Below are 19,998 nucleotides of genomic sequence, written 5' to 3'. Positions count from 1 at the left end.
CTCAGACTGCGCTTTGTTTTCCTGTTTCTATGGCAACGTAAAGTGCACCTAAGTGTCGCTGCTGTCTAAAGGTGCCAAACTTCTGTCATTCTTTTAAACTTAATTGCTAAATTATATTTTAAATAGAGACATTCGGCTACACTATTTAGACTCTAATTGGGACTACCCATTACGTTTGGATTTGGATTCATTAGGAACGTAAAGTGGCGCCAAAATGACGTCCGTGGAATGGCGTGCTCTCCAGCCAGGGAGCCGTTCGGGTCCTCACAGTATAAAACAATGGCAGCTCGACGGAATAGAGCACACACCATTTTCAGCAGAAGAGTCTCGGTCTGGAGCTACAACCACTCGGTTTAGTGCCTGGACACCTGTAACAAACAAGTCGTCCAACCAACAGGTAATTACGCTTTCTATTCATGTCGCGGAAAACAAGATTTCTTTCCTTTTTTTTTAAAAGTTTGTGATGTTTCAAAATGTACTTCTCATTTCGAATTCCATGTAGTGTAATAATGTATACAGTGTGGTTCTCACAGGACTATATATATATATATATATATATATATATATATATATATATATATATATATATCAGGCATAACATTATGACCTCCTCCTTGTTCCTACACTCATTGTCCATTTTATCATCTCCGCTTACTATATAGGTGCACTTTGTACTTCTTACTCCTACAATTACAGACTGAGGCCATCTGTTTCTCTGCAAGTTCTTTTTTTTTCTGTCCTGTTCTTCAGTGGTTAGGACCCCCATGGACCCTCACAGAGGTACTATTTGAGTGGTTGATCATTCTCTGTGTTGCGCTGGTCTGAGTGGATCAGACACAGCAGTGCTGCTGGAGTTTTAAACTGCTGGACTGAGACTAGTCCACCAACCAAAAATATTAAGCCACCAACACCTTGTGGGCAGCGTCCTGTGACCACTGATGAAGGACTAGAGGATGACCAACACAAACTGTGCAGCAGCAGATGAGCTGTCATCTCTGTCATCCTAAAACAATGGGCAGTCCCAATTAGAATTGTAGAACTACAAAGTGCACCTATATAGTAAGTGGAGCTGATAAAATGGACAGTGAGCCTAGAGAAAAGGAGGTGGTCATAATGTTATGCCTGGTCAGTGTACAGCCCCATTTCCAAAACAGTTGGGACGCTGTGCAAAATGTAAGTAAAAACAAACAAAAAAATTAAACCCTATGTTTAATTGAAAATAGTACATGTTGAAACTGAGAAATTCTTTTTTTTATTTTATTTTAATATTTGCACATTTTGAATTTGATGCCAACAATATGTTCCAAAGAAGTTGGGACAGTGGCAAAAAAGGCTGGTAAAGTTGAGTAATGCTTAAAAAAACCTGGTGGTTGAATGGCAACAGGTCAGTAACATAACTGGATATAAAAAGAATCTTTCAGGAGTAAAGATGAGTTCACCACTTGGTGAAAGACTGTAGGATTAAATAATGCAACAATTCAGGAATAACGTTTTGCAACATAAAATAGCAAAGAACTTTTGCTTTCCATCATCTATGGTACATAATAACATTAAAAGATTCAGAGAATTTGCAGAAAACTCTGTATGCAAGGGACAAGGCCAAAAACCAGTATTTGCTGGCCACGATCTTTGGGCCCTCAGGTGACACTGCATTAAAAACAGACATGATTCTGTAGCGGAAATCACTGCATGGGCTCCAAAACACTTCTGAAAACCACTGTCTGTGAGCATAGTTTGTCGCTGCATCCACAAATGCAAGTTAAAACTCAAAGAAGGAACTGTATATAAACAGGATACAGAAATGCTGCTACCTTCTCCGGGCTGGACCTCATTTAAAATTGACTGAGGAAATGGAAAAGTGTTCTGTGGTCCGACAAATCAACATTTGAAATTCTTTTTGGAAATCATGGACACTGTGTCCTCCAGGCTAAAAACCACTCAGGTGTGTACAAAAGCCAGTATTCATGATGGCACAGGGGATGCACATGGCATGGGTGAGGTTAACATCTGTGAAGGCACCATTAATGTTAAATGATAAATGCATGTTTTGGCAACATATGCTGCCATCCAGATGACATGTTTTTAAGGCCTTGCTTATGTCTGCAAGACAATGTAAAACCACATTCTGTACGTATTACAATAGCACTTGTCCGTATTACAAGAGTCCGGGTGCTAAACTGGCCTGTCTGCGGTCCAGACCTGTCACCCACTGAAAACATTTGCCACATTATGAAATGAAAAACAGGACCAAGGAGACCCCGAACTGTTAAAATCCTAAATCAAAAAAGAATGGGAAAATATTTCACTTTCATTACTACAGCAGTGGGTCTCCTCAGTTCCCAAACGTATACAGAGTGTTGTTAATAGAAGAGGTGATGAAGCACAGTAGTAAACAGCCCCCATCCTAACTTTTTTGGAATATGTTTTTGGCAACAAATTCAAAACAGGCATATATTTTTCAAAAAACAATAACATTTTTCAGTTTCAGCATTTGATATGTTGTCTTTCTAGTATTTTCCTTTAAAAATATGGTTCACATGATTGGCATATCATTGCATCCTATTTTTATTGAAATTCTGCACAGCATCCCAACATTTTTGGAAATGGGGTTGTATATTTATATATAGCATATATCAGTCTTTGGTCATTTGAAATTGATTATGACCGACCTTCAAAAATGTCAAAAGTAGACATCAGCAAAAAAAGTAAAATACAAGACAAATGTAGGAAATGGAGCCTTTAAGGCTATGTGTTGCTATCTGATAGAATTAAAAGTATGACCAGAAAGTATACAGCTTTTTCAGGAGAGAACAACCCTCATCCTTCACTGGTTTGACCTATGGACAGACAAACAGCGGAAATATGTTCTTCATCAGCTCTTAAGAAGATGCTCTAAGTCCCAGCTCAAGTAAATCAATTCAGATTTAAATTACTTCCTTAATGATGATTTTTTTTAAATCATAATTCTTTTTGCATATTTTTATCACTATAATGATGATATGGTTATAATCTATCTGTTTTTTTAACTTTAGATTCATCAGTGACTATTTCATGGAAGCAGTCCCCATCACTCGACTGGACTTCACCACTGTGCTGCCACGCTTTCTGTCCATATACATCCTATCCTTCTTGAACCCCATGGACTTGTGTGCTGCAGCCCAGGTCTGCTGGCACTGGAGGTTTCTAGCAGAGCAGGTGAGCAGGGTTACTTGCCTACGCCTAGAACAGAGTTAACTTTTTGCTGTAGTATGTAAATGTTGTTGTGTAATTTACGATAGTGTAACTAAGATTAAAATTTATGCATGAAAATTTATGTATGAAAAACACTCATTTGTAATTTCTGTGATGGTGTATACCCCAAAACTATGAGAAGACCACACACTGAAGTTCAAAAGTGAAATAAATTATCAATTTTGATGAGAAAAAATGTTTTTCAGGATTACAGGAACATGAAAAATGAAGTATAATCAAACAAACAGATAAAAACAAGAAAGAATCATGTGTAACTAACAAAAGCTTAAAGAAAGACATCAGCATGCTAAAACTCTGAGACAAGAGAGAGAGAAAGTGGTAAGGGTGAGAGCACCCACAGGCATCCTCCCCATCATCTCCCCAAACACTTGATCAAAGCAGTTACAGTTTTATGAAAATGTATGTAAAATAGACAACCTACATATATATTTGCTGATTCACCAAACTGTTTAATGTAGACTTGAATTAGTTCAGAAACCTTTCTAAACACTGATGAGATTCAGTCAACAAAGCTAGCATCCCTCATGTGCATCTTAATGACATCAGCAAGAGTTGCTCTCAGTCAGGCTAAAGGCCTTGACAGTTCCCAGTTATGCAAAAAACCCAGTTCCAAATCCTGTACCATAGGCTGTCTCCAGGTCTGGTAGGATAGATTCAAGATTGACAAACAAGTCCTTATCTCTTGTCACAGCATCCTTCTCAAGGAACATAACAACACCTCACAGACACAAAAGCCAAACAACTATTATTTCTCGGTGTAGGAAATATATTCTTAAGCAAAATCTTCTTCTTCTTTCGGCTGCTCCCTTTAGTGGTCGCCACAGCGGATCATCTGCCTCCATCTTGCCCTAACCATTGCCTCCTCTACATTCACACCAACCATATCCATGTCCACCTTCACTACATCCATAAACCTTCTCTGAGGTCTACCTCTTCTCCTTCTACCTGGCAGCTCCATCTCCAACATTCTTTGACCATTATATCCACTATTCCTCCTCAATACATGTCCAAACCATCTCAAACTGGCCGCTCTTGCTTTATCTCCAAACTTCTCAACCTTCACTGTCCCTCTAATCTGCTCATTTCTAATCTTGTCCAGCCTTGTCACTCCCAACGAAAATCTCAGCATCTACATCTCCACCACCTCCAACTCAGCCTCCAAACCATACACCATAGCAGGACGCACTACTGTCTTGTAAACCTTCCCTTTCACTCTTGCTGCTATCCTACTGTCACACATAAGCCCTGACACCCATCTCCACCCACTCCATCCTGCCTGTACCCTCTTCCTCACCTCTTTTTTGCACTGTCCAATGCTCTGGATGGTTGACCCAAGATATTTGAAGTCAACCACCTTTACGACCACTACTCCTTGCATCTTCACGTTTCCATCTGCCTCCCTCTCATTCACACACATGTATTCCGTTTTATCTCTACTAACCTTAATTCCTCTCCTCTCCAGTGCAAACCTCCACCTCTCCAGATTCTTTTCCACCTGCTCTCTACTCTCACCACAGATTACAATGTCATCTGCAAACATCATGGTCCATGGAGCCTCCTGTCTGACCTCATCAACCTGTCCATCACCATTGCAAACAAGAAGGGGCTCAAAGCTGATCCCTGATGGAACCCTACCTTCACCTTGAAACCATTTGTCACTCCAACTATCCTCATACATGTCCTGCACCACCCTAACATACTTTTCAGCTACACCTGACTTCCTGATACAGTACCACAGTTCCTGTCTTGGCACCCTATCATATGCCTTCTCTAGATCCACAAAGACACAATGTAGCTCCTTCTGACCTTCTCTGTACTTCTCTACCAACACTCTCAATGCAAAAATTGCATCTGTGGTACTCTTTCTGGGCATGAAACCAAAATGCTGCACACTAATCTGAACCTCTCGTCTTAGCCTTGCTTCAACAACTCGTTCCCATACCTTGGTGTGGCTCATTAACTTTATACCTCTGTAGTTACTGCAGCTCTGCACATCACCCTTGTTCTTAAAAATGGGGACCAATACACTGCTTCTCCACTCATCAGGCATCCTCTCACTCTCCAGGATTTTGTTAAACAACCTAGTTAAAAAGTCCACTGCCTTCTCTCCTAAACACCTCCATACCTCCACAGGTATGTCATCTGGACCAACTGCCTTTCCATTCTTCATCCTTTTTAAAGCTGCCCTCACTTCCACCCTACTAATTCTCTGCACTTCCTGATCCACTATCTCTCCCCCCATTGTCCTCCTCTCTCTCTCATTTTCCTCATTCATTAGTTCTTCAAAGTACTCCCTCCATCTACTCAACACTCTCTGTTCACTCACTAGTACATTTCCCTCTCTATCCTTTATCAGCCTAACCTGCTGTACATCCTTTCCAGCTCTATCTCTCTGTTTAGCCAAACGATACAAGTCCTTTACTCCTTCTTTACTGTCCAGCCTTTTATACAGCTCATCATGGGCCTTAGCCTTTGCCTTTGCCACCATTCTTTGCCTACTTCCTTCATCTCTCTGGTTATCCCACTTTTTCTTAGATGCCTTCTTCTTCTGAATACTCTCCTGGACTTCCTCATTCCACCACCGACTTTCCTTGTCTTCTTTCCTCTGACCAGACGAAACACCCAACACATTTTTGCCAGTTTCTCTCACCACCTTAGCTGTAGTTTCCCAGTCCTCAGGTAGCTCCTCACTGCCCCCAAGGGCCTGTTGCAATTTTTCCCAGAACTGCCTGCAACCATCCTTCTCCTTCAGCTTCCACCATCTAATCTTTGGATTTCCACCATCTTCCTCTTCTTTCTTTCTAATCTCATTCTACAGATAACCACCCTATGCTGCCTTGCTACACTTTCTCCTGGTACCACTTTACAATCTCCAATCTCCTTTAGGTGGCATCTCCTGCTAAGGATATAATCCACCTGTGTGCACCTCCCTCCACTCTTGTATGTCACCCTGTGTTCTTCCCTCTTCTGAAAATACGTGTTCACCACAGCCATTTCCATTCTCTTTGCAAAATCTACAACCATCTGACCTTCCGCATTGCTGTCTTTCACACCATACATACCCAGCACCTCTTTATCCCCTCTGTTTCCTTCACCAACATGTCCATTGAAGTCTGCACCAATCACCAATCTCTCCTCTCTAGGGACACCATCTACCACTTCATCCATCTTACTCCAAAATTCCTCTTTCTCCTCTAACTGACAACCAACCTGTGGTGCATATGAACTGACCACATTCAAAATTACACCATCAACCTCCAACTTCAGGCTCATGATCCTGTCTGACACTCTCTTTCCATCCAGAACACTTTTGCCAAGCTGCTCCTTTAGGATTATCCCTACTCCATTTCTCTTCCTCTCTACACCATGATAGAACAGTTTGAATTCACCTCCAATGTTCCTGGCCTTGCGTCCTTTCCATCTGGTCTCCTGGACACACAGAATATCTACCTTCCTTCTCTCCATCATGTCTGCAAGCTCTCTGCCTTTACCAGTCATTGTCCCTATGTTCCTATGTTAGAGTCCCTACACTAACCTGCACACTCCTGCTTTTCCTTCTCTCTTGCTGCCTTCTAACCCACCTTTCTCCTCTTTGATGGTCTTCGACCTACAGTAGTCCAATTTCCACCGGCACCCTGCTGGTCAACAGCCCCGGAGGCGGTCATTGTTAACCCGTGCCTCGACCGATCCGGTATGGCAATCATATCTGTGATCCGCATGATAGTTTTGGCACAAGTTTTACGCCGGATGCCCTTCCTGATGCAACCCTCACCATTTATCCGGGCTTGGGACCGGCACCAGAAGTACACAAAGTACACCCCTAATGGCTGGTTTATATTCTTAAGCAAAATATTAAATATTAAAAAGACTCCAATAGGAGATAAATTATATCCCTTAAATGTGATTACGTAGATTACATATTAAATTATATAGTGAGTTGTGCATTTACATGTGATATATTTTTTATTTCTCACATTTTCTATTTTTCATGAAAACCTTTCATCAAATTCAAATAATAAAATATATAAAATATATTCTGCTTAAAAACCCAAATGTGATTTTGATTGAAAGTTGTTTTGCTGTTTTGCTAAGTATAAAATAATTATTATGGAATTACACCAGTTGGTGTAATTGCTGGTGATAACTGGTGATAACTGCAACCTTCAGTTAAAATCAGTAAAATCAGGCATCTCTGACTCTGCATAGTTAGGTCATGCACCTCGTTAAACATGCTTGATTGAATTATTCCGTCCTTGGTCTAAAATATAAAGGATGTAAATAACATTTTACAGCACAGACTTAATTAGTACAGTCTACAAAGAACATTGCACCTCACTGTATTTTTCCCTATAGCTGTACATAGCTGCAGGGCCATTTATGAAAAGTTAGTGGCTCTAAAATGTTCCTACTTGGGGGTCCCCATCCAGTTCTGTGATATTATTCTGTATGCAAGAATGAAAAGAATTAACCCCGATTCCCAGTAGGCGTAAACTGCAGTTTCTGCCTGTTTTGGAGGTCCCCTTGTTGTACTATACATTTCTTCAATAAAATTGATGGAATATATTTTGATGGAATTGTGTATGATTTACAAAACCAGAAGTGAACTGAATTTTTGGCTCCATGGGTGAATAAGCAAGTCAACATTTTTTTGTTATACAGTGGGTTTATTTTTAAATCATTGTGGCATATTGTGATTAAGATAGCAGCAGTTGTGCTGTCCATTTTATCTCAGCATGGCCATCTTTGTGGAAAGGTGTAAATTGTTTTCATAGCAGGGGGTTCTCACCCCAGTCCCATTGGTCTCTAGCAGCTCAACACAAAGTCACAACATTTCAACAGTGTCCTTGTTGGTCTGCTAACAGGATACATGATAAAAATATTTTATTTGATTATATATATCGAAAACAAAACAATGTCATTTTCCATTCTGCTGGGGGAATGCAGACATACTTAATTTTGAGTAGAAAAGAACATCTCAGAACTTAGTAACGCAGTTTTTTTAAAAAAATTAAATAGAATACATTTTTAACAGTACATACATACAAACATACAAGTATAAGCTTCTGCTTGTAACACCTATAGCAAGAAACAGGCCTGTGCAGCAGTGCATTTTTTCCTTTGCTGAATAGTGGTGACATCTGTACTTAATAGCTGTCCATTCGTTTTCTCTCACCATGTGATTGCTCAGGACTGCTTGTGGTCTCCAAAGTGTATTCGACGAGGTTGGTTCCTTCCCTATAACCCATCAGATAATGAGTATGGTGCCTGGAAGAAACACTATGTGGCCTGTGCTGGTAGCCTTGATTTTCTATCTCCACATGAAGCAGCAGACATATATGGTACTCTGAATGAATCTTTGACTGAGCCTGAAGAGCAGAAGGAAAGAAAAACGGAACACATCATCAGACAAACCATCCGGGAGACGATAGTGGAGCATAAAAGTGAGCTTACTTACTTACTTACTTACTTACTTACTTAACCAAGTAAAACTGTAAACCAAACAGTGTAATGTTTTTTAGTGTACAATACTTCAGTACATTTCATACAGAAGAGGAAAAGGTGAATGCTGTCCCTGAGTATAAACCCATCTGTGAATACTTTTCAACAGGAGCTGATTTGAAGAACAGGAGAGCTTGGTTAGCTAACAGCTTATCAGGAGATACATATGGCAGCAGTGTAAGACAGAAGTCTAGCATGCTGCCACTGAGTCTTAGAACTACTGTTCTCCAACTGGGGGTAAGACTTTAATATCAGACATCAAAAAAAGTATAGTGAATATAACAAAGGCAATTGTGCTAACTTAGATAAATGAGTTTAGGTAGTCATCCTGGCATTTTGCTGTTTTTAAAAGGAGTACTTCAGCATTTTAGTGTACAGTCGATTGCCATGAATAGACCTATGTGAGAGGGTTGTGTAATCAAATATAAGCGATGAATGACAACTAATGTGATGACAATGCAAATGTAATTGCCATCTTGGTAAAGGGAATTGATACATAGGACATGTTGTTTAATAATTAAACAATATATACTTGTAATGTTTTCCCCTTTTACTGTTTATACAATGTGTTTACAGGGCATTAATGATCTATTTACTGACAAAAGTCATCATACGGTCAGGGAAAAACAATATATATATATATATATATATATATATATATATATACACTCACTTTTGTGATACACTATATATATATCTCACATTTCTGCAGATATTTAAGTATATCTTTTCATGGGACAACACTGACAAAATGACACTTTGACACAATGAAAAATAGTCTGTGTGCAGCTTATATAACAGTGTAAATTTATTCATCCCTCAAAATAACTCAATATGCAGCCATTAATGTCTAAACCACCGGCAACAAAAGGGAGTACACCCCTAAGAGTCTACACCCCTAAATGTCCAAATTGAGCACTGCTTGTCATTTTCCCTCCAAAATGTCATGTGACTCGTTAGTGTTACTAGGTCTCAGGTGTGCATAGGGAGCAGGTGTGTTCAAATTTGTAGGACAGCTCTCACACTCTCTCATACTGGTCACTGAAAGTTCCAACATGGCACCTCATGGCAAAGATCTCTCTGAGGAAGATGGCCTACATGAACATGGCCAAAGCTACAAGAAGATTGCCAACACCCTGAAACTGAGCTGCAGCACAGTGGCCAAGATCATCCTACGTTTTAAAAGAGCAGGGTCCACTCAGAACAGACCTCGTGTTGGTCATCCAAAGACACTGAGTGCACGTGCTCAGCGTCACATCCAAATGCTGTCTTTGAAAGATAGGCGCAGGAGTGCTGTCAGCATTGCTGCAGAGATTGAAGAGGTGGGGGGGTCAGCCTGTCAGTGCTCAGACCATACGCCGGACACTACATCAAATTGGTCTGCATGGCTGTCACCCCAGAAGGAAGCCTCTTCTGAAGTCTGTACACAAGAAAACCGAAAACAGTTTGCTGAAGACATGTCAACAAAAGACATGGATTACTGGAACCATGTCCTATGGTCTGATGAGACCAAGATTTATTTGTTTGGTTCAGATGGTCTCAAGCATGTGTGGCGGCAATCATGTGAGGTGTACAAAGATAAGTACAGTCAAGCATGGTGGTGGGAATGTCATGGTCTGGGGCTGCATGAGTGCAGCAGGTGTTGGGGAATTACATTTCATTGAGGGACACATGAACTCCAATATGTACTGTGAAATACTGAAGCAGAGTATGATCCCCTCCCTCCGGAAACTGGGTCGCAGGGCAGTGTCTCAGCATGATAATGACCCCAAACCCACCTCTAAGATGACCACTGCTTTATTGAAGAGGCTGAGGGTAAAGGTGATGGACTGGCCAAGCATGTCTCCAGACCTAAACCCAATAGAACATCTTTGGGGCATCCTCAAGTGGAAGGTGGAGGAGCGCAAAGTCTCGAATATCCACCAGCTCCGTTATGTCGTCATGGAGGAGTGGAAAAGCATTCCAGTGGCAACCTGTGAAGCTCTGGTAAACTCCATGCCCAGGAGAGTTAAGGCAGTTCTGGAAAATAGTGGTGGCCACACAAAATATTGACACTTCAGGAACTGTCTCTTAGGGGTGTACTCACTTTTGTTGCAGGTGGTTTAGACATTAATGGCTGTATATTGAGTTTTTTTGAGGGAAGAATAAATATACAATGTTATATGAGCTGCACACAGACTACTTTTCATTGTGTCAAAGTGTCATTTTGTCAATGTTGTCCCATGAAAAGATATACTTAAATATCTGCAGAAATGTGCGGGGTGTATTCACTTTTGTGATACACTGTATATGCGCTCGTAAAGTTTCCCAGTGGTTTTGAATGATTGAAATGAGTAAAGGAGTAGATTCATAAAAATAAATATATATGAAGCTGGATATAAGGAGCCTGTCCACTATTACTATGGAAGACAGTGTATTAAGCACATGGATGTGACTTTTGAAACACTTGCACATGTTTAGCAAAATGAAGTTTCTCCACATTTAAATGTGCACCATTTGAAGACAAGAAACAGCCATGAACCCACACCAGCTGGGGCTATGAAATGAATACATGGTTACAGTCACAGCTTTTAAGATGAGAGGTGTAATAGTTGGGTTACTCAGGATTTTTAATATGCAATTTTCACAAAATATAAATTTTAATTAAATCAGTTAATGCTAAAAAGATACAAACTAAAGAGAGCACAGAAATTAGGTCTAAGCAGCAGCAGATTATTATTGTGTAAAGTATATTTCTTTACATGGGTGGAAGAGGGAGCATTGATGATTTAATCAGTACCATGATAACTATTTTTAGATATTTCCCAGGCCTAGGCACGGAGAATTGTTTTGGTTTTAGTAGCTAAAGAAGATGTCTTTGTAAGTGTGATTTGAGTCAACAGGTGTTTTGTTCTTCCAAGTACTGGAAAATGCATTATTATTTATAATTAATATAAAATGCAAGTGCAGCAGAAAAACAATTATGTTAAAAATGCTGCAGTATTCCTGTAAGGAGTGCTTACATACAACAGTGGCCAGATCGATACTGGTGAATGCAGTTGTTGTTGTGTTCATATTTAGGATAAGTATCGCTTGGAGAACATATCCAGCATGAAAGAGCACAGAGCTCAACTGAATTCCATTCTAAATTTGACTGTTGAGAAGACTTGGGCTACCAGCTCTATGAAAACACTACCAGTAAGGTCAGTTGACTTGTAAATCCCTTTCAGGTAGAAATTATATTATATTAACTATATTTATACTGACCTTTCAGTGGTCTCAGGTGAGTGTAACCCTTAGCTTCAGTCAAAACAATCAAAATTAATGTTAGAAATGAGAATTAATGTTAGAAATTACTTTTTGTAACTGCCTGAATTTTTACAGCTTGCCATTAAAGTCACAGACCAGGTCCAGTGATCACCCTCCAGTTCACCTGCTACTTGTGTCATCCAGAATTCCTGCATATGAGGTAAACAAGTATTCTAAAAATGATTACTTTTGTTTTGCTATGCTGATCAAATGTACAGTCTGTAATAACAGCTTCTGACTTTTTCCTCATTTCTTCTGATGTCAGCAATGTTAAATATAGCATGGCAAAAATGTAAAGATGATTTTGCTTTCTGTAATTTTTCATTAAATTCAAACCAAATTCGGAATCCTCACATCTGTCAGAATTTTTCTGCTTGTTTACATGAGTTATTGTGTATGAAATAATGTTACATTGCATAGATAACTTGTCGATAAGTGCTAAGGTCCTAACTATTGTCCTTTAACTGCAGTGGCCTTTTCTTATTTATTTCTAGCTGGTGCTGTGTGGAGCTCTGGTCCATGTGCTGCCATTGTTGTATGACTACAGTGGAATGACTTTGGAGGCTCTTCTCTCTCTGGTTGAGAGGGCTATGGAGGGCAGAACAGTGCAGAGTATCGGCATTATGACTGAAGGAAGCACTGAGGAGATTTGCCTTATAGAAGGTGACCATTCTTAGTCCATAGTGTGTGGGATCAATGGCTCACTACTCTGTTAGCTAATGCTTTTTTTTTTTTAACAATGCAGTAATGCAGTGGTTCTCTTGTATTAAACAGTGTTTCAATGTCCTATTAGTATAGCACCTGAAATATCTTTCAAATAGTTTGGTATTACTCAACAGCATAGAATTTCTTGGCTTTATTTGAGTTTGAGAATAAATCAGGTTCTTGATGTCCTTCATTGTAGGCCTGAGCATCACTGAGAAAACTGTTTTGAAGCCGTGTGTAAGAGAATTCTGGGAAAGGCTTTGTGGTTGGGTGGTCCCTGCCTCAGAAGCTGGAACATTGGACATCTTTGCTCCTCTGGCTGCTTCTGGTCAGTCTACAAATATATATTATACAGGCAGTAACTAATTTAAATGACTGATTCCTGAAGAATTAAACTTTTCAAGAGTTGTATAAAGTGTTATGTAACAGAGCCTACACTAAATTGTATAGTGCAAAAGTACACCAGAAAAGGTTGGCTCAGAAGGGCTTGATGAGCTGGTGCAGACAATGCAAACTTAGATCCACGGTCATGACGACAAAAAGACAAGTTTGCATTGTGCCTAACAACATTTACCTGTGGTAAAACCATTGTAATGCACAGACTCTTGAGTGGCTTTTGTGTCAAAAATAGTTCAGAGTCTTGAAAAATACAGTGGGGAAAAAAGTATTTAGTCAGTCACCATTTGTGCAAGTTCTCCCACTTAAAAAGATGAGATAGGCCTGTAATTGACATCGTAGGTAGACCTCAACTATGAGAGAAAAAATGAGGAAAAAAATTTCAGAAAATCACATTGTCTGATTTTTAAAGAATTTATTTGCAAATAATGGTGGAAAATAAGTATTTGGTCACCAACAAACAAGCAAGATTTCTGGCTGTCACAGGCCTGTAACTTCTTCTTTAAGAGGCTCCTCTGTCCTCCACTCATTACCTGTATTAATGGCACCTGTTTGACCTTGTTATCTGTATAAAAGACACCTGCCCACAACCTCAAACAGTCAAACTTCAAACTCCACTATGGTAAAGACCAAAGAGGTGTCGAAGGACACCAGAAACAAGATTGTAGACCTGCACCAGGCTGGGAAGACTGAATCTGCAATAGGCAAACAGCTTGGTATGAAGAAATCTACTGTGGGAGCAATAATCAGAAAATGGAAGACCTACAAGACCACTGCTAATCTCCCTCGATCAGGGGCTCCACGCAACATCTCAGCCCGTGGGGTCAAAATGATCACAAGAACGGTGAGCAGAAATCCCAGAACCACACGGGGGGACCTAGTGAATGACCTGCAGAAAGCTGGGACCAACGTTACAAAGGCTACTGTCAGTAACACACTACACCGCCAGGGACTCCGATCTTGCAGTGCCCGACATGTCCCCCTGCTTAAGCCAGTACATATCCAGGCGCGTCTGAAGTTTGCTAGAGAGCATTTGGATGTTCCGGAAGAGTATTGGAAGAATGTCATATGGTCAGATGAAACCAAAGTAGAACTGTTTGGTACATACACAACTCGTCGTGTTTCGAGGAGAGTGAATGCTGAGTTGCATCCAAAGAACACCATACCAACTGTGAAGCATGGGGGTGACAACATCATGCTTTGGGGCTGTTTCTCTGCAAAGGGACCAGGACGCTTGGTCTGTGTACATGAAAGAATGAATGGGGCCATGTATTGTGAGATTTTGAGTGCAAACTTCCTTCCGTCAGCAAGGGCATTGAAGATGAAACGTGGCTGGGTCTTTCAGCATGACAATGATCCCAAGCAGACTGCCAGGGCAACAAAGGAGTGGCTTCGTAAGAAGCATTTCAAGGTCCTGGAGTGGCCTAGCCAGTCTCCAGATCTCAACCCCATAGAAAACCTTTGGAGGGAGTTGAAAGTCCGTGTTGCCCGCCGACAGCCCCAAAACATCACTGCTCTAGAGGAGATCTGCATGGAGGAATGGGCCAACATACCAGCAACGGTGTGTGCCAACCTTGTTAAGACTTACAGAAAACGTTTGACCTCTGTCATTGCCAACAATGGATATATAACAAAGTATTGAGATGAACTTTTGTTATTGACCAAATACTTATTTTCCACCATTATTTGCAAATAAATTTAAAATAATAATAAATTAAAAAAAATAAACTTTAAAAATCAGACAATGTGATTTTCTGAAATTTTTTTCCTCATTTTGTCTCTCATAGTTGAGGTCTACCTGTGATGTCAATTACAGGCCTCTCTCATCTTTTTAAGTGGGAGAACTTGCACAATTGGTGACTGACTAAATACTTTTTTCTCCCCACTGTACATCAATAAAGCAGTATGATCTGTGTGTACAGTGATCCCAAAAAGTATTTGGACATTCATACATTATTTAAAAATGCATTCATTTTAACATTTAAGTTAGGAAATAAAATGTCAAACAAAGTGACATTTATTTTTAACAGATAATTCTAGTACTGTAGGTTTCTTTTTAGAATAGTATTCTTTTTAGAACGGTGGCTAAAATGTTTTAAATCATTATTGTTTGAGTAGTTTCTTTGCAGTTAGACCTAAAGTGTCTTTGTACACTTCTGAGCTCATGATTCCATCAAACTCATAATCACCATTATCAGAGAAACTTTATGCTTTGAAGTAGCCTTAGTGCAGTTGGTTAGGAGTTCTCATTGCTTTCTTCACTCAGAGTATTTTATCCTAAAGCTCGTTTTATTGATTACTAGTTAGGTCCTTCCAAATGCTTTTTGGAGCCACTGTAAATCAACTATTGTACAGCAGCTTCAAACATAGCTCAGCCAATCAGATTTTAGAATTATATCCATTTTATGCATATCTTCTCAGTTGCAGGGGTGGAACTTATAAGCATACTGGCCAGTCTGAGTGGACTGAATGTCAGGGCTCCCACAGGAATCTGCACAGGCTCCTACCAACACAGTGAGTAAATTCAAGTGATACACAGGAGTAGGACAGTGTAAATGCTAGGAATGTTTTATAAAGTCCTTAATTAATGGCTTTAAAATAAGGTGTTAAGTATTTTTTGTATCTTGTGTCAGTTCTGAGTGACTGGTCAGGAAAGGGTGACTTTCCGCCCCTGCTGTATCTGCGAGAAGGGCCCTTGCTGAGCTGGTGCACACAGGCAGAGTGGATTGAGCAATCTCTTGTAAATCTAAGAAATCAGCTGGTGCCACAACTGCAACTTTTGAGTGAAGAGAGCAGAGGCCGCACGCTGGGTAAGTCTGATCAACTAAGATCTATGGAAGGGGGAAAAAAACGAATGTATGTCCAAAAGAACAGTGTTCCATTTGTGACCTCACTACATTTAATCACTTTTTAAAGCTTACTAATGATAATGTTATTATATAGAATAGCCTGTTACCATTGTAACAACAGTCTTTTGGTTTTACAGGTTTGTTCCTTTGGGATCATATAACGTTGCCTTTGTTCACACTCAAATCTGAAGTTACACAAGTTCTCATAGAGGGTCTTGTGGCACTTCTCAAAGAAAAATCAGTAAGTAAAGACGGTTGTCTTTACATCTCTCAGTGTACATTGAAATCTTTTATGAGTCTGATGTGTTGATTAGCTCCTGTGTTATACTGTAGGATAATCCACTGGAGTTCCTGGGAACTTTTCTGTTGAAGATATGTGCGGACGGCACTGTGAAAAAGCACAACCTCATCACTGTAACAAAGAGTGTGCCGTACAGGCTCCCAGGCTCTATTCCAGTGGTGCCAGAGGTGTGTATGCTTGTAAATAAATGTGTGTATGATAGAGAGTTTGTGGTCTGTGTTGGACAACACATATTTCTTTTTTTATTATATTATATTGTACTGATACTTATATTAGCTCTTCTACTTTGGAATTAAACATCAATTTTCCACATTTGAAACTTTTTTGCTAATAGTTATTTTAATGTATATTTCTTCATTGTAGGTTCTAAAGCTCATCAGGTTCAAACAGCCTAGAATTATATTGAGTTATTTGTGTTTTGGGCTGGATTTACCTGACGTTTTAGCCTCACTGTCAGTTACAACTCCACCTATGGGAAAAGTTGCTCACTCAGCTTTTGCTGAATTGTTCATAAAACATAAAATTGCTCAAATCATTTTAAAATGATTTGGTAAAAAAACAATTGTGAATTTTAAACTAAATGTGTGCCTTGCTCTCCTCCAAGTGACTTGGCTGCCTAAAAAATTAGTTCATTGATGCTCTAATAGTAAGTGAACAGGACAATAATCTATGTATTATATACTGTTGACTTATTTTAAGGTAGTCAGATTCCTCACTTTTTAAGACACTAAATAATTGTACAGTATAGGTGCCTTTAAATCAGATTCTTTTTTTAGGGGCTGTTAAGTGATGCAGACTGGCGTGATGCTGTCTGTAGAGAGCTGCTGAAGAGTGAGAGGGCTTATGTGCGTTTGCTGCAGGCGATACACACAGTGTATTACATTCCACTCAGAGCGGCTTTGGACTCCAATCGAGCCATCATCAGCTCTGCCAACCTTCTAATGCTCTTCAGTCCTCTGCTGGACATCTTGGAGTGCAACAAGTAATGACACTCTTCACTCCACAGTTCTCTAATAGAAACGTTGTGCTCTTTAACCACATTTAGGATATTTATATGGCATGACTTCCTTAATTTTGTCTGAACTAACACTGCCTGCACTTGTTCATAAAGCACAATGCTAGTTTAGACAAAGTTTAATTTAGAATCAAGAAAATATTCAGATGATGCATTATATAGCTAGCAGGGAATGTCAGCAGTAGCGCATTATAGTAGTCAGTAGTTAATATGATATGAAATGGCAACATGAAATGAAGAGTCAATTACCAAACTGGCAATGGAACAAGTTTCAGGCTTCAGCTCTCTTTATATGTAAGGGAGTAACAAGCCATAGTAAATTCAGTAATAGACATCAGAAATATATCAGACAAGTCAGAAATGTTTCCTATTCTTTGGCACTTTGGCACTTTGTGTGTTTCTACTGTGAAAGCTTCAGTGAGTGTGAAATTTTTTGCAGTATTTTTTTGCAGGATCTCACAGAGAAGATGGAAGAATGGAGTCCTCTGCAGTGCGTGGGTGACACATGGGTCAGGTTCTGCACCAAGCTTCGGGCCTACACTAATTTCTTCAATAACTACCCCACTGCCATCAGGACCATTGACAAGGTAGACAAGGTCTCTGTGACCACAGTTTCGCAAACCAGACCTCTAGTAGCTTTTGATAGGAGTGTCATTTATATATGATATACAGTTCTGCACAGATGTTTTAGGCAACTAAATTGGATTTAAAAATCTATCTTTTGTTTTACCATTTGCAAATTATCTCCTTGAAGAAGCTCAGCATTAATTGCAGTTATCATCCAACATTTAGTTTGGCTAAATAGTCTTTACATTACATTAAATCAAGATGATGGTGGTGAAATTCAGCAAATCCATGCCAGGTGTCCAGGAGTTATGTGAAACCAAACTTTGTTCTTCTTCTTCAAAAAAAAGGGGGTAATTTTTTGCTGTTTGCGTTTATTGGTATTTATTCTAATGATTTCACAAGCAAAAACATACTACCAGGAGAAAGTGCCTTAAATAATGTGCTTAGGTGCCTAAGACTTTTACACCGGTGACAGTAGTGTATATGGTAGGTGATTTTCAAAATGGTATGGCAGCCAAAACAGATATGTAAGAAACAAAGTAGTATGCCTGCCGGCAAGATGGAGTAGTCATGTTAATGCTTCAAAACTCCTGAATAGATTTATTAAGTGATTTTCTGTCAACTGTTTTTTTTTCTTAATTCAGCAACCATTACTTGCTCCGGCAGGGTAATCATTGACAACCTGAAGAAACAAATTTTGCTGCTGGTGGTAGCTAGCATTCAGAATAATAAGCAAAAGTTTGTTTTTGCAAACAAATAAAACTCAGTGCACAGGTGTGCATAGACTTGAATCTGTAGATAGACTGCACTGAAATGCACTTGAGAAAGCCTTGATAGTTGTGACCAATTTAATGTGCAGATTTAGCTGTTTTAATGTGCAACTTTATAATTTTTTGTTGATTTTAAGTCCACTTATAATGTATGTTAACATGATGTTTAATGTTTACATTGCCAGTTTCCAGTCTCTTGACTTAAAACTAGCTGTTTTGTTACTATGCCCTTGATAATTGGCTGCCCCTTATTTTGCCCTGTATTCAGTCTGAACTGTGCAGAACAAGCTATTAAGATTGAAATCTTAAGAGACATCATAAAAAGATTTCTAAAGATTTCTGGACCCTTTGGAAAGTTGATACATTTGTTTCCTGACAGCCAGTGATAGCACAACACTCCTCATTGCTTTAAGTTCAATGAGCAGGCTAAAGTGCGGCAAGCTGACTTGGCAGTCATATGTAAATATGTTCTTGGTTGTAACATGCCAACTGTGTTTTCATATATGGACTGTATGAACTGAAGGATAAACCAGGCATTTTGAAACGTTTACAGTACAAGCAATAGAGACATTTGGTCATAAAGCAAGTATCTCTAATGTAGAAGTACATATCATGATATCTAGTCTAAAATTACTTTTTTGATTTTTTTTAATGTGCTATATTGTAACTGGACATATGTCAAAAACATTTACAGTTTTGCTTGCTTTCCAGTGCAGAGAGATGCTTCCTGCATTCAGAGCCTTTCTAAAGAGACACAACAGGACCCTTGCTACTAGAATGTTAAGGTAATTAAGATTAAGAGACCCTTATTAGTCCCACAACAGGGGGATTTCACCTCCGCATTTAACCCATCTGTGCAGTGAAACACCACATACACACTAGTGAGCACACACACTAGGGGGCAGTGAGCACACTTGCCTGGAGTGGTAGGCAGCCCTATCTGCAGTGCCCAGGAAGCAGTTGGGGGTTAGGTGCCTTGCTCAAGGGCACCTCAGTCATATACTGTCGGCTCTGGGGATCGAACTGGTGACCTTACGGTCACAGGGCCAGTTCCCTAACCTCCAGCCCACGACTGCAATACTCAAATTAGTTTAATTTTCTCCTTTTGGTAACATGGAGCCTTCATGCACTGCCTTAACAAGTGTTCATTTCTATGTCCAGCATCCAAGAGCTGTTTCTGAGTCCGTCCTTACGAGTGGAGGAGTATGTGACTTTGCTCGAGGCTTTAATGCTACACACACCACCTGAACACCCTGATCACACACACTTGTCCTCTGCATTCAACACACTAGTGAATTACCGGAGCTTCATCCGTAAGGTAACCACTGTACACTTGCTGCAGCTTCAATACATACA

The 19,998-nt window shown here is 39.7% G+C and overlaps 1 protein-coding gene across 5 annotated transcripts in view; it reads left to right on the top strand.

The window, feature by feature from the left end:
* The first annotated feature begins 31 nt into the window (after positions 1-31).
* LOC108433926 (epithelial cell-transforming sequence 2 oncogene-like) overlaps positions 32-19,998 on the top strand; it is a 26,732-nt gene continuing 6,765 nt past the window's right edge. The window contains exons 1-18 of one of the 5 annotated variants that reach the window (XM_017708799.2): positions 32-71; positions 195-397; positions 2,796-2,908; positions 3,033-3,195; positions 8,441-8,693; positions 8,861-8,988; positions 11,812-11,933; positions 12,115-12,199; positions 12,534-12,702; positions 12,944-13,072; positions 15,562-15,654; positions 15,774-15,950; positions 16,127-16,230; positions 16,323-16,457; positions 17,067-17,272; positions 17,745-17,901; positions 19,354-19,427; positions 19,804-19,960. In XM_017708799.2, the coding sequence (XP_017564288.1) occupies positions 215-397; positions 2,796-2,908; positions 3,033-3,195; positions 8,441-8,693; positions 8,861-8,988; positions 11,812-11,933; positions 12,115-12,199; positions 12,534-12,702; positions 12,944-13,072; positions 15,562-15,654; positions 15,774-15,950; positions 16,127-16,230; positions 16,323-16,457; positions 17,067-17,272; positions 17,745-17,901; positions 19,354-19,427; positions 19,804-19,960 (2,448 nt within the window). In that variant the 5' untranslated portion in view covers positions 32-71; positions 195-214. Of the gene's footprint in view, positions 398-2,795; positions 2,909-3,032; positions 3,196-8,440; positions 8,694-8,860; positions 8,989-11,811; positions 11,934-12,114; positions 12,200-12,533; positions 12,703-12,943; positions 13,073-15,561; positions 15,655-15,773; positions 15,951-16,126; positions 16,231-16,322; positions 16,458-17,066; positions 17,273-17,744; positions 17,902-19,353; positions 19,428-19,803; positions 19,961-19,998 lie in introns of all 5 variants that reach the window. The other 4 variants (XM_017708801.2, XM_017708798.2, XM_017708800.2 and 1 more) reach the window with 4 other exon arrangements.

Source organism: Pygocentrus nattereri, chromosome 10, assembly GCF_015220715.1.
Source record: "Pygocentrus nattereri isolate fPygNat1 chromosome 10, fPygNat1.pri, whole genome shotgun sequence".
Taxonomy (NCBI): domain Eukaryota; kingdom Metazoa; phylum Chordata; class Actinopteri; order Characiformes; family Serrasalmidae; genus Pygocentrus; species Pygocentrus nattereri.
This window is presented reverse-complemented; position numbering and strand designations above follow the sequence as displayed.